The sequence below is a fragment of the Lonchura striata genome, chromosome 9 (genome assembly GCF_050655825.1).
Source record: "Lonchura striata isolate lonStrDom1 chromosome 9, ASM5065582v1, whole genome shotgun sequence".
Taxonomy (NCBI): domain Eukaryota; kingdom Metazoa; phylum Chordata; class Aves; order Passeriformes; family Estrildidae; genus Lonchura; species Lonchura striata.
This window is the reverse complement of record NC_140711.1, coordinates 24,635,547-24,651,039: the sequence shown is the minus strand read 5'-3', so window position 1 is coordinate 24,651,039 and position 15,493 is coordinate 24,635,547. Positions and strand designations below refer to the sequence as shown.

Below are 15,493 nucleotides of genomic sequence, written 5' to 3'. Positions count from 1 at the left end.
GGAAGAGTCATAAAATGCTTTTTATTTATGAGCAGTTTTCCATTTTTAATTGGATGAATGCAAGGTGTTCTGTTGCCTGTCAGAAATCTCTGTATTACAGGCTATTTAATGTATCAGAATTAAAAAGGTAAAACTGTACAATTCTCAGAAATAAAAGTCTCCTCTTTGCCATCTATCTCTGATTAGAGGATTAAGACCTAAATTGAGCTGGAGAGATGTCTGATGGTGTGCCTGCACTTACTTTATATTAGTATCTTAATTTCTTTATCTGAAAAAATGCTTTCCCACTGTTGCTTTTGTCTAGAGCTTTTTCAGCTTTATTTTATCCTCTCCATCTTCTTATCAACCTTCTGTCCTGACTCTTTTTCTATTGTTGAATTTTCAATGTTTTCTCTCAGATATGTTAGAATTTTTAAATTTAGTATGCTAACATGGACTAAAACTGGCCAAGGAGGGTATTTACTCGCCATCATATTTGTTAAGTACTGGCTGTGAACTTCTCCAGCAGCAGGATTATCTCTAAAGTTATTACAGCAAACCAGATTAGATTCACTGCTGTTCAGTGCTTGATTTGTGTCTTGCAAAGCTGCAGCAAAATACTGGAGCTACTGAAATAACAAGCCCACTATTTCAATGGATCAAACATTTGATATCTAGCACTGATTGCTGTGCTGCAAGTCCTGCACAAATGCATCTGCCCAGGACCTCAGAGCTGTGCACTCAAATACAAATTTCCATGGAGGACAGAGGAGTGACTGCCTGCCCAGCTGAGTGCAGCACAACGTGCAAATGTGGCTGAATTTAGAAATCTGGCAGTGGTGCTGTCCCAAACTCAGGTGCTACCCCAGGCTGCAGATGCACCTCACCAGGGAATTAATCATGGGGTTTAACTCTGGGTTGCCTGCCCAAGTTATTTTCTCATTCGATGCACAGAAGGCACCTGCTTAATTTGGTAAATGTCAACACCTTATTGGAGATTGCATTTATATCAACTGCACACCTTTGATTTCCATTATACCCTGGTCTACAAATTTACTTAATGATTATATTTAGGAATTAAGCAGACATATATTTTCTTTCTATGATTTGGTGACAATCCTTACTCATGACTATTTTGAAAAACATGTGGATGACTTAAGTTCAGAGTTGAGTCTTTTCCAAACTACTTTAGTATTTTAAAATTTTATCCCAATATCAGCAAAAGCTGCTTGTATATATTTTTCTTTTTCCATTTACACGGCATAAAGAAAAGTCCCAGACCATTTGGAGAGGGACAGGAGGGGAAAAAGAATGGGTTCTTTAGGAATCATTGAAAATATAAAAACTTTATAGGAAATACTGTGTTTCTATGTGAGTAAGACTATCAGTAGGGTACATTATCACATAAGATTCAGGTGCTTATCAAATTTCCCATTCCATTCCATGGAAATTTTCTTTGATAAGAAAGATTGGGGGAAGGATGAAATGAAGAAAGATTATGAGAACCAAAGTACCCAAGCTCACTTATTGCAGACAGTGAAGAATAGAAAACCTGAAGACCAGCTGGAAAGGCAGTTTATTGCCCAAACCTGCTGCAGAGGTCAGAGGATAAACTCTGGGAAGACCAGAAATAATGTTAAGAATCAGAGTCATGGAGGGGAAGGAGATAAAACTTAATAAAGAGCTGAATTTTACCAAGGTCTAACTGAAGTATGAGGTCTGATAATTATTTTTCCTTTTCAAAGGTGGTTATCATATCCTTAGAATTTTCTTTATTGTGTTCATTAGATTTATTACATTTTAGAGGAAGACTAAAAGAGTTTGACTTTCTTAGGCTAACAAAATGAAGATTGAGTAGGACTGTAGTTATTATAACAGAGTTCTAAACTGGGCGTGAGAACATCTGGACTGGGAATTAAAAGAACTGAACTATCACAGCAGTGATAGTATGATATATGAACACTTATTTTTTACTGTAAGAGGACAAAATGCCCACCTATTTAAAATGGCTTTTGCCAAACCTTCTACACTGCTGTTTATGATGTGACTGTGACCCAGTGGATCCCTCCTAGTCCTGGGTCCTGTGCTCCCATGGCTAAGGACTAAAAGCTGTAGGAATGTCTTATTGAAAGGTTTGTTCCTGTGAAAAATAATCTGCTTTCAACTCAAATATTTTTGTCAAAACAGATTGCAAAAACATGACCACAGCCACTAATTCAATCAACACAAACTATGTATGTATAGCAATAGAAAATATTAGAAAAATACTATTTTGGCTTGAAGTTGACATTTAATGATTAATTAAGACTTAACAAGTTAGAATGCTATGAGATTATACTTTTTCTGTAGAGAAGTGGGCAGTGGGGTAGGTTTCTAACATTACTCTCTGAGAAATGCCACTTGTTAAGCCTTTGGTCTCACAGTTGGAATTTCATTTTGCTGCCTCATATATTGTAGAAAATTTATCCTTCGCTTAATACTGAACAAGTTATTAGAGTTATATCAGGCATGAATTTGGAGTAGAACATAAAAGATTTATGAGATGAAAACTATGATCTATATTAAACCAATAATTTATGGTTCTGAAGCACCTTTCAGACTGAAAATCACAGAATGCCTTAAATCATTCATTAATCAAGCCTGGCACAACCACAGAGCTGAAGAATATTATCTTTTCTGTGTTGCAGAAGAGGGAAACAAAGTGAAATTAGGGAAGTGACCCAGCATCCCTGGGTGTTGGAGAAGCAGCACTGGGGGCAGGAGCCAATCCCACACCAGATTTATGTGCCCAATATCTGTACACATGCCAAATGGTGCAGACTCAGCCTGGGAAAATGGAGGTATCTCAGTACTAATTTAGCCAGTGGGTGCCATAAATTCTCATAATGTCTCTAGGAACTTAAATTCTCTCTATAAGATTCACTTTAATTAAAGAAGCCCACGCACTCCTTTAATTGAGGGATATGTGAAATCTGTGGAGGCTGATATTTCCTACTACCAACACATCTGAAGACACTCATCCATAGTATAAGATACTCCTAAATTCAAATGAGTCTTTGGGGAACAGCACAGCAGCAAAAGCTGTTTTTTTACTCCAGTACTGCTACTGTAATTTTTCATTCCAAAAAGCATATCAGTGGGGCTTTTGGGTGCTTTAGGAGAGATACGGGGAGAGTCAAAAGTGGTATCAGCCCCACTGCTTCAAAATATGCAAAACAAGGATCATTCAGCAGTAATAAGGTGTGGTCCTTCCACTCCACTTCATATTCCCTCTTACTGTATTCCTGATCTTGATCTGTTAGCAGAGCACAAAGCATGGTAGTTTGTTTCTTTTTAAAAATTTTACTAGGACATAACATAATGGTAGTCTTTAAGATAAATTATTTAGACTCTAAATTGGGAGGGCTTCCAGTCAGGCATGGGCAGATAATTAGCACCTATGTTTTGGGCACAGAGTGAACTAGTTTTCTTAAATTAAGTGCCTAAATTCCCTCCATGTTCAGTAGGGAGAGATAAATGCCTAGAAAAGCTACTCCAGAGGGAGATGGTGCCTGCCCAATTTAGGCTGTCCCTCAGGAGGCTCTCAAAGGCACCTAGCTTTCCCCCTGCTATATATGGGATTTATTTTAGAAGGACTGGCTCAAAAAGCATCCAAAATTTAGATTTAATTTGCTACTGAAGTGAGTTGGATTGAATTTTGGATTGGATCCATTCTGTTGCCTGAGCCTGATTGAATTACTCACGGCACTAATTTAGGAAACCCCAAACTGCTCCTGGGTAATCCCTGTGCAGTTCAGCATCAAAGCTGCTCCTGGGCACTGAGACTTTTTCCTGTGCTGCCACTCAGAGGGGTGAGAGGGTGGCAGGGCTGCTCAGTGACATGAGCTGCTCCAGAAGGCTCAGAGCAATAATGAACAAGGGGTCACGGGCATGGGAGAAGGCAGGAAACATTGAACTCAGATTTTCCATGGAAAAATACTATATTTGAACTTTGCTCCGAGAAACTTGTCTGCTCTTTGGGTGACACTGGAAAAACAGGTGAAAGAGTCAGATTGTTTCCAGCAGCTTGTAAGTGTTAGGCTTAGGCAGAGACACCAGCTAATTTCAGTCACTAATTATTTTTGTGATACACAGCAATGGTTTCCTGACAGACAGGTTCCCTGCTCACACCTGGGACTTTGGTGGCACTTACTGGGGTAAGAGCAAACAAATCAATTGATTTCTACTACTTGGCTCTTTCTAAAAATTGATAAACGGGAAATCCAACTAAGAATGTAGGCTATTGTTTTCTAGAGCATAACTGGAAGTATTGGTCTGACAGTCATGTCTGTGGATCATTATCTTGGCAGAATAAGAACTGAAAAAACTCCTTTCCTGGTCGCAGAGAGGTGTTTGGAGAGGGAACTTCTGACAAGCTCAGTAGTCTCATGATAACAGTTAATTGCATGAGTTTTGTTTTTCTTTTCTCACTTTTATAGTAAATCTATAAAGATTTCACATTCATAATGAATGCTTCACACGCTTTATTTACTCTTGTGTAGTAAGTGTATTACTTCTTGGCTTTTTGCCACATCTTTGTGCCAGAGTGATACATTTATTTTTCTCTGTCACTCGACTATGAATGTATGTCCCAATGAAGCTGACACGAGAGCCAAACATCTGGTTTTCACCAGAAGAGAGAATCCATGCACATGGCACATGGTATAACTGACTTCTGCCTCCCATGAGCTGTGGGAAGCTCTAAAACTGAGATGAGCTCCTTGCACCCTCCTCAAAGAGCACTCAGGTGCTGCTGCCTCTCTGAACACCAGCCCTGCTCACCAGGTGATGAGCAGTGCTCTCTTGCTGGGTAGTAGGAGGTGTGTGGTGTGAATCAGAGGTGACAATTTCTCACCTGAAATCACACAAGCTAAGTCACCCCAGCTCTCAGGGTTTGTGTGAAGCAGAGAAGCTGTGGGAGGGTTGCTGTAGATACTGCATGGGATATTTGAATTCCTGTGCCAGCTGTGTTGTTTAAAACCTTTGTTTATGTTGCATCTCCATAAAGTTGCTGGGTGACAACTCTTGCTGCGATCTCTGTGTCACACCAACACCCTGCCTTGTTTCTACGTGCTGACCCGTGCAAGTTATGGTGTATTATTGTAAAATCAAGCATCTCACAGCTCAGTATCTCCTTCCCTCTGTTCAACCTGGTCTGGTGAAAGGAAGTTGAACATGGGAGTTGTGTCTGGCTCCTGCGTTTTGGCCTGGCTCCAGCTAAGCACTCAAACATGCCCTGCAAAACTCAAGGTTAAGCACGTGCTGCACTGTCCTGCTGGATCAGAGCTGTGGGGGAAGAGGAGGAAAGGTACTCTTGTCATACTTTAACTGTGACTGACAGTTTGGCCTTTGCCCAGACAGAAATGTGATTTATTGTAAATCTGCTGGTTGCATTCATGCCTCCATGCACTTCTTTATGTTAAAGGAAGCTGTTATCAAAAATGGAGTGCCTCTTGCTCCTGGGTGTTAGATTTTATTTATCACTTGGCCATGGGTTTTCTTTGTGATGTTACCTGGTGATTTTTCTTTTAGCCTCTCCCCTGCCCCATATAATTATCTAGGCTGAAGATCTACAGCAGTGATCAAAGACATTTTGTCATCACCAGAGATAATTTGAGATCCCTGCTATATTTTTGCATATGGGCTGTAATTGCTTGAAAACCACATGGATTTTTTTTTTTTTTCTTGTCCTCTCTGTGGACTTTTCTTCTCAAACAAAGTTCTGTAGCATATCTAGAGGTAGGCTCTGTTTTTGGATGTGTTACTGTGTCTGGTCATGGGAACCAAATCATAAATGGTTGTGATTGTTAAATGGCCTTTCCCTGTCATGGCATGTCGGGTTGCTTTGGAATGTTTTCAGCAGATTAGAGAGCTTGAAACTCATAAGCTGTTTGTGAATTGCAATTCAGTAGAGCAGTCTCACTGAAAACACAGCAAGTTCAGTGAATCTAGAACTGTAGCACATGGTTTGCAACTCTTTAACAAAGCAGTATATTCATATTTGGAGTGTTCATGAATGAAGAGCCAAAAAGTTTCTGAAAAGTAACTCCTATTACTTAATATAAAAACCACAGCGAAACTTACGTATTATATTATTCACAAAAAAAAAAATCTGTCCAATCTTTCTGTCCTTTAGGAATAGTAAGGAATTTTACAGTGTATGAAATGGTATGGTTAATTTTTTTACTTTATTAAAAAAATACACCATCAATTCCCATGGTAATTTCAAATTAAAATTGTAATTTTGTGAAAAATGTATTTAATTTATGTGACAGAGCGATCTACATAATTTTAGGAGAGCAGCCAATTTATGACTTTTAAGCATATTGTCAAGGCAATTTTATTGTACTCAAGAGAATATTTCTGCTGAAATTATGCATACAGCCCTAAAAGCAATATTTAACTTAGAGGTAAAGAATAAATTAATATTTGTAGTGCTAAGCATGCATTTATTAATTTTTGTATTTCTTTTTTTGTTTTTGCTCTTCATGTATTTACCCTGTCCTAATAATAGATGAAAAAGAGTTATCAATAGGACTTAGGATATGTCCCCTGATAAAGTACTCAAAGCTTTTGTAATAAATCAGATATGAGATGTATAGTACATACTGCTAATAAATTTATCATTAATCCTTTAAAAATTATCCAAAAAATAGGATCTCAAACATAGTTATCCTAAGATCAGTGAGGAAATTACCACTGTTCTCGGAAGGCAGATTGGAATCTACAATGAATTCCTGCACTCCAGACTTTGATAATGACAATAATTAAAACTGACATGATTTTTACCTTTTTTACCTGAATGTATTCCATTTAGTTAAAATGAAGTGAATTCTGGTTTAGGTTGGTGTAAAAGAGAAGGGAAGCTAATTACATCCCCAGGAACATCCCACCGTTCTGTTTTAATCTTATTGAGAACACATTTATGGAGTGGGCTGGAAGTCAGTGCAAGCCTAATGCTAAGAGGCTTAGAATGAACATGATTGATTCAAATGGGACTGTTAAGTTTGTATGGAAAACTGTGATTATGCAATCAAATTCATGTACTGAGCCCTTGATACACACATCAGAAAATCTACTAACAGCATTGGGAGCTGAATAGTAGCTTTAATATGTTTCCTTGATAAAATTGAATGGAAGCATTTAAAAATCTCCTGCTAGAGACTTTAAAAACCCCAGACAACCCACCAAAACCCACAAAAAAGCCCCAGAACACAACAAATAAAAGCCTAACAGAGCAAGCAAGAAAAGAAAGCTAAACCTAAGCAGAAACATACCACCACCACCAAAATAAGTAAATAAATACATACATACATATATACATACATACAAACATATAAAAAAGCAAATGAAAACCAAATCACCAAAACAGTGGAATTTAGGCAGTGGAAATGTTGGAGTATTTTATTCACAAGCCCTTAAGCAAATATAAATGTGCTTATATCAATTAAGTATTGGCATGAAAATGAAGTTCCCTTAAAAAAATAATAGTTCCTACTTTGAATACTAACTAATACCTTATAGACCATAAAAAAAGCCTTAAGCATCTGGTGCAGTTAATTGGGGTAGTACTGAAGCATATGTCTTTTTCTGACGTCTGCTCTAGCCTGCATTTTTCACAGGGGAGGATGAATTTCAGCATGTTTCTTATAATGTAATTCCAGCTTTTTAAATTTCTTCTTTCCTATTCAAATTCTAAACCCTAAGTGGTTTATGGGTTAACTTTTTAAATTCTAAGTGCTCGAGATTAAAACTGCTCTGAGCAATGTCTGTGTGGTCCCATAAATTCTAAGTAGGCAGCTCCTACATATTTCAGTTAAAAGCAGAAGTGGGGAATGGCTTTCAAGATATACTTTGCTTTTCTTTTTCCTATTGGTGAAGTTTTCATGGACTCCCATTTCTGTTCTGACAATTCCAGAGTGTTTTGGCCACAGGACTTTCATGGACCTGAATCCCCCCACTGCAGATTTTGTTTCTTTCTATTGCCTTTATAGGGATCCTGCCCCGAATCTCTTCCCAACCTGTGTACTCTAATAAGGAATCTAAATTAGGTGTGATGGATCTGGGACAAGTAACTCTGGTGTCACTGTGAGATTTCTTTTGTTTTTGCTGGCAAAGCATTTAAGCATGAACTTTTTTACTGCTCAATAAAGCAGTTAATCATGTTTTAAAGTATAAGTCTGGGTCAAAGTATGTGATTGAATCAGATCCTTTGAAGTTCACTGACCTGTAGTAAATTGGGAATTTCATAGCTGGCTGCACAATTAAACTTTGACTTCAGGGCATATTTAGGTTTAAATTTCTCATTAGGAAGTAATTCTGAAGCAAGATTTTTTTCTCCTAACAAATGCAAAGAAGTTGTGAAGAGGTTAAGCAAAAAATTTATTTTGCAATTAAAACCAAATTTATGCATGATTTTTCTCATTTATTTCTCTGCTTCAGGTAAAAGTAATTGGTTCATAGCTTAATATGCAGGTAATCTTTGAACCTTCAGCAAGCTTTCTTACATGTTTTCTAGGTTCAATTCATATGAAATATTACCTTTTTTTCATTTGTCCCAGTCCCTTACAAATTATCTTTTAAAAGATAAAGGGAGACAGCAACATGGATAGAGTTATATTCTACAAAATCCTATTAGAACTGAAAGATCACTCTCTTGATGCTTAAAGTATTAAATTTTGTAACTACTGAATCCTTTTTCACACCAATAAGTGTGAGGAAAGTGACTTTTATGGAAGGTAATTGAGATAGGAAGACAGGATTACAAAAAATAGACACTGAAAGGTCCATTCAATTACCAGGAATACTCCTCTGCCTACTGTTGTACACTCATTACCCCTGGAATGATGATTGAGATTCCCAGTTGCCATATACTGCCACAGCCCCACAGGAGTCTTCAGTACATTTGTCATTTGTGTTATTTGAAGATTTGCCTTCAGTTTTGATGATATAAAACCATATCTAATGGTATCAAATAATCTGTGAGTTGGAAATATAATTTGAATTTAATTCACAGTACTTATTAAAAAAATAGGTGTCATATTTTAAAAGCTGGGCTTTTTTGCTAGGAGAATTACAATAAAATGGGACTATTTATCTGTCTTGTTCTGTGCTGGATATGTTTTTACCATTTTCCATAGGAAAAGAGGAAAGAGACATATTTTAAATTACAAATGCAGGGGCGTGTGTACATTATCAAAAAGCAGAATTAGACTCTTCTTTGTGTATCAGATTCCAATTATGCTTCCTGTGGAGTCTGTCTCCACAGTCAGACAGATTAGTCCTCTATTCATCAAGGATTTTGGAAGTGGGGGATATCACTTTTTTTGTCTCTTGGAAAAGCCAGTGCTCTGTCTGGGCTTGATCCTTGCATTTCATTTGCAGATTTTTTTGCTTAGGTAGCTGTAAGGTTGGAGCAGCAAGGACACTCAATGCATTAAATTACTCCCTAAGACATGGACCTGCCCACACTGGGTTTGGAGGTGGCGAGAACTTTGGAAGGACCAGGCTTTATTCTCCTGACCCATCTGGCTCGGGAAGTTTGCAGTCAACCTGGAATTTGTTCCACCCCGCGAGCAGCAACTACATCCATCTGTTTCATCATGTAAAGAGCAGAGACAGACACTGGGATGGGGATGGTTGGCACAGCAGAGCGTTTTCCTACGTGGATGAGGATGAGGGGTTCACACGGACACACTGCGGTGACAGCATCCCAAACCAACACTTCAGCCACAGTCAGGGGACAAACGATGTATGCAACGTGGTCGTACAGCTGCACATCACACATACATGATGCAGAGATGGCTATGGAAAATACTCACTTTTTCACTTGAGTCTGCTTCCTTTTGGCTTCTGCACCCCTTTGGTGCATAGCAGGGAAGTAGGTATTTGTGTTTAGTGGAAGAAATTACACTGACTAACAGACACAAGCATTTTACTCATAAATTTATCATAGGCTATTGCTGAGGAGACTGACAGACAGCCACTACAAATGGTGAGTTAAACATTTAATGAACCCAGGCTGAACTCCTGGCCCTGTTGAAGCCAATGGAAGTTTTTGCATGTCAATCTTTTTTGGGGTGCAGTGAAGATTTAGAGAGGGTGGCACTTTATGTGGGTTTCTTGTTTGTTAATCACTTAATGGAAAATTAGAAATGATGCCTTAAGCAGAGAATCTTTTTCCTCTGTGCAATTTCTTCATAGACATTGAAGCTCACCATGAACAAAACCTGGGTTCAACAGGGGCTGAGGAGAGGTGCCAGACCTGGTTTCCAAATTAGTAGATGATATTTCTAGAATGTGTATTAGTGCAGCATATCTACGATGCTCTGCTAGAGAAGTATGTGTTGGTGTGTGTGCATCTTAAAACTTTCTAAGTACAGTAGCTGTTATCCTAAATCATGAGAGGAATAAAACAGGACTGTGGATTTCATTTAAGGCTCTCATGTAAAACCAGATTCCAGCAATTTCCATTCCTGGTGATCTGGGAGCATTTGTGTGCAGTAAATATCGGCAGTAAACTAAATGCACATGCTGGGGAAACAAATTCATGTATATGAGCAGAATGAGGGAATAAAATCCACTCTCATAACAAGAATGCTGTGGTTTACAGTGGTGTTCAGTCACTGTCTTTAGGAAACTAATGGAACCACCAAATTCTTGATGGCTACTCCAAGGTATGTGTAAGGGTTAATGTGGGGATGTACATCCTTCCTTGGACTGAAAGTGTAGAAATGAAAGCAATGAGATATGCCAAGTCACATATTCTGATCCAGACCAGGAGCAGAACCCCAGTGAGAGCTTAGGAATGGGATCTGAGATATCGGAAATGACACGACTGTGAACTGGTTTTTCTCATTTTACATATGCACCGAATGGGAATATTTTATGTATGAATTGCAAATGAGTATTTATGGCGTGACGATGGCATGAATTAGAACCGAAATTTTAAACTAGCTTTAAACAACTTTCTGTTAACTGAACTGGCGGGGAAAAAAAAAAAAAAAGCATTTTTGTTTAAATTTTCATGTCAAAACATCTACACCCCCAATATTCACGCCAGGCTCTTTTCCCCCCTCAGTGAAGCAGCGGGACGCCGCTGGCACGGGTGGGTCACCCAGCGGGGCTGGGGACTCGCGCAGCGCCCGCGGCCCCCTCAGCGCCCCGCGCTCCGCCCACCTGGGATGCCACAGTGAGGAGGGGCTTTTCTTCTGCAGACTCCTCCCTCGGAATCTCCTTCATCACCATGGCCACAGCCTTATCGGCCGCCCTAGCGCCTTTGCCCTACAACAGCGAAACCAACAATGGCGCCAAGTCAGCAGCGGGCTCCGACCGCCTCCCGCGCGCGCTCCCGACCCAGCCCGGCGCCACGCCGCCCGCGCCTGGAAGCCAAGCTCGGTTGGAAGCAGAACACACACACTGGTTAAAGATAGTAAAAATAATAGTAATAGTAATGACAATAATAACAAATGGTCCATCAACCCAATGGTTAAGGAGGCAGCTGGGGTGCAGCCGTGGTCTGGTGGCTCGTTAGAGTTGCCCCAATGAAGTCAACAGGAATCCGGCGCTTTCCTGCTGGGCCAAGGCCTGATGGAAGTTTCCCGTGCCAGCCTTTTGCAGGATAGGATCCCCAGAGCAGTAGGGGTTGGAGGATCAGCCCGTTGATTTAATTTTAGTTATCCAAGTTTTTACCCAAAATACGTCTTCGTGGGTTTTTTGGTTTCTTTTCCTTAAAAATAGCATCAAGTGGAGTTTTCAAATAAAGCACAGTTCCTTGTTGTTCACTGAGGCAAACTCTCCCTGAAATTTGAATGTATAATCTGGACCCACAGAGTTTATAGCTCTAGTAACATTTTAAAAGCAATTTACATCATATAAACAGTCTGGGTTGTTGCTAACAGAACATACGGAGCCAAATTCTGCCATCGTAGGCATTGCTACAGCTCTCCCTAAAATGATCGTTGTAGAAATTGCTGTAAGGATTTTTTTTTTAACTACACTTGTCTTAATCTTCTCTTTGTAAGTTCTAAATATTCTGGACAAGGTTAAGATATTTCGGCATTATTTAATATAAATTAACCAAACAAAACTGCACCAATATTATGTGCCGTGCTGTTTGATGCCATTCTTTTTATTTAATGAGGGTCTTTATCATCTTGAGTTCACATGGGTTTCTGTATCTTGATCTTTGGTCCTATTTTGATCTCTGCCTCTTGCCAGTGACAGAGAAGGTTGGAGCTTACACATAAAGCATCACAGCAGAGCTGTATTATGCCAGTGACCCTGGGCAGGGTCTTATTATTATACTTTAGAAGCTCCCATTGATTTCTATGGAAGTTTTAGCTGTGCAAAGACTGCAGGATCTGGCTCCATAAAATAAGTATTTTACTCTGGACTTAAATATATTAAAATCATTAAAAGTCTTTTAACAGAAGGGGTTCTTTGCTAAGACATCATATACAAGAATTATCTTCACTAGCAATGTATTCTGTGTCAAGTAAACCCCCACTATTGCTTATACCAAACTACAGATGGTTTCAGGAACATTTCATCAATTGCAGGTAAAACCATTACATACTACTGCAGGTTCTCAACGGGTTTTATTACTGGTCAGGTCAATATTAGATTAGCTTGCTTGTGCAACACATCACAGATACCCTACAGAGAGTTCTTTGCATGCTGCAAGAAATTCTCAGAGCAGAAGTGTCATAAATTATAAGCATGCTGGACTTGTGATGCCTTTGATATCCAAAGAACTGCAAAGTCATTGTAAAATTAAATATATTAAGTTCAATGAGAATTACATTTAATTGGTAAGCATATCAAAGGTTCTGGGCCAATTACGTGTTTGTTCATGATTCATATGACATATTCCAGGTCTATGAAGCTTGTTTCCAGTATGACACATGAGCTATCATTAGCTAGCACTAATAGCATGCTATTGGTCTTTGGAAAATGTAGTCCTTTTGTGCTGAGTGCTAGAACAAAATCGTTTATCAGCTAGGAAGGATGCATTGGAAAGCATGCAGTGCTTTTTATTTCTTGCAGAGTAAAAACCCACCAAAGCAAAGGTCAGGTCACTTTTTTGAAGACAGAGCCACTTTTTCTTCAAGGTTTCACCTACTGCCTGAAAAGAGTCATGATACTCGTATTAGTGCCTGCTGTTCATCCTCCACACAAGTAACTGCAAAGCCCTGGGAGTGGCTGACACCAAAGATAAAATCTGTTTTACCAGATTAAAGTGGCCATGCTATAAAGGAGAAAAGCAACACAAAGGATACCTCTGTGATATTTTTAACGAGAAAACTTAGTTTATTTGCTGGGCAAAGCAAGTGGTTTCATGCTACATGCTACCTTTTTTTTTTTTTTTTTTTTTTTAAAGTTAGATCTTTAACATTCCTAAAAGAAAAACACACTTTCCTGCATGTAAGTCAGGTTGACATCTCTGGCTGCTCAGCCTATGCTGTGTGAAACATTTTGAAACTAGAAGTTGGTAGCAATTTCCTGGATGCCAAAGAGAAAGCCAGGGCATTGGAGTAGCTTAAATTGTCAGATTCTGCTGGAGAGGTACACAGGGGAGGAATTCACTGGAAAATGCAGTGTTTTATTCTGTTGACTAGAAATTAAATTGTCCTATGTAAAGTAGAGAACCTTGAAAATTTTGGTCTCTCTTCCGTGCAGTGACCACTGTGTAGCCAGTTCTTGCCTGTGGAGCCATTAGGCTGAAGAATTGGGGAGAAATAAAACCAGATTTTCTATGGTCAGGATGACCTTGTTACTGTTGTCAGCTGTAGCTGAAATTAAAATCTCCAGCACATATATTACAATAACCATTAAAGAATTATTTTTTTAAGGTTCTATTTATTTAGCCTCTTTTGATATTAAATATTGTTTCTTTGCAAGTCAAAGTGCTATATAAATTTACCTGGCACAGCAGTTTATTGCTTAAACCCTGTAAATCTGTAACAGCTAATTTTAGGTATGCCACGACTTCAAAACAAACAGTTTGTTGGTAGTCCAGGTTTGCAAGGTAAGTTACTTTCTCATGTAAACCACAGTTTAACAATTTAGTTAATAAATTTCATCATTCCCTTTTGGTTTTCAATATAGAAATGGAAACAATTGTGATGTAGAACATGACAAGCCATGTGCAAATGATGAAAAATGTGAATTGATGAAGGAAAAATGTATTATTTGTTTTAATGGAACATACTGCTTAAGAGAAACTGAGAAATGTGTCAGTGTTTCATTATTTGGTACATTAAAAAAAAAGCAACCGTTCCTTTAGGTAATATCTCCAAAGCAAAATAAAGGGTAGAGTTCAGAGTATTCCCCTGATGCTAAATATTTAAAACACCATTGGGTTCAAAACTTAATAACAATTTCTCTAAGCTTATCCTTTGGGATCAGATAATGGGTAATAATAGACATTTCCATAGGACTATGCTGATATAGCAGGATTTTGTAAGGAAATACTTTTATTCTGCTGCTCTTTTTGAATAGTTCCAAATTCAATTGTGTAAAAGTCACACTATTTAAATGTGGTACTTAATAATGGCTATTTAATTAAATTACTGTAAGAGCATATTAATGTAAATTTCTAGTGCAGCATAAAGTTGATTTTTTTAGTAAGTGATGCATATTGCATTGTAACCATGGTCATCTATGATAAAGCTTTAAGTACTTGGGACCAATGGATCACCTTCAGGTCCTGATGGGCAGATCAGAATGAGCACATGCTAACACTTGAAACATTACTATTTAGTGCAATACTCTATAATTCTGTAATTATTTTCTTCATTATAGTGATTTGCAAATTTGTTCTTGCATATGAAAAGCCAACAACCAAATGCTTTGTAAATGTTTAACATTTTGACAACAGTATTTAAATTATAATTATTAATTGCAGAAATTCTTTGTTGTCATCTATGCAATAAAAGGATTTTATCTAAAACCATTTTATAATTATAAGTTTGATTTTGACAAATATTTAAGGCACTTGAGTCCTAAATTCACTTTTCAGGAATATTTATATCATCTGTTCTTGTGAGAATATAAGCAGAAAGAAATTGAGTGATCAGATTTTCTTTTTTTTTTTAACATGCATTCATGAAGAAAGTATTCCTTCATTACACAGACCTGTGCTGTTCCATTTAGTTTTCAAGGGTCCTACCAAGCTGTTTCAGCTTTAATTGACACAATTACAATACATCCCTATTTACAGAAATCATCTCAGCATAGGCATGTTTAAGCTTCTCTAAAATAGAAGTTTTAAGACAGCTTTCCTTGTAAAGAAATTTGATAGAATATTTATGTCCGGACACTGCTGGTACAGGTATGGCAGGATTACTGCTTTCATGGGCATCTCCCTATCTAGCTGAGGAGAAAAAGAATAACACCTTGCTGCATTTATAAATGTAATGCCAAAAACATGGCCAGATGTCCTGACCTTTCCCACAGGGCTGTTGAATTGAAG

General features: G+C 38.2%; 1 protein-coding gene across 13 annotated transcripts in view; it reads right to left on the bottom strand.

Moving 5' to 3' along the window:
- PEX5L (peroxisomal biogenesis factor 5 like) overlaps positions 1-15,493 on the bottom strand; it is a 98,322-nt gene that overhangs the window by 22,875 nt on the left and 59,954 nt on the right. For 4 of the 13 annotated variants that reach the window (XM_021543398.4, XM_021543354.4, XM_085587985.1 and 1 more), the window contains 3 exons: positions 13,079-13,144; positions 11,197-11,301; positions 9,840-9,878 (listed from right to left, as the gene is read on the bottom strand). The exons of 2 other annotated variants lie outside the window; for them this stretch is intronic. In XM_021543398.4, the coding sequence (XP_021399073.2) occupies positions 9,840-9,878; positions 11,197-11,301; positions 13,079-13,144 (210 nt within the window). The remainder of the gene's footprint in view (positions 1-9,839; positions 9,879-11,196; positions 11,302-13,078; positions 13,145-15,493) is intronic. 7 more of the 13 variants (XM_085587986.1, XM_021543361.4, XM_021543389.4 and 4 more) reach the window with 3 other exon arrangements.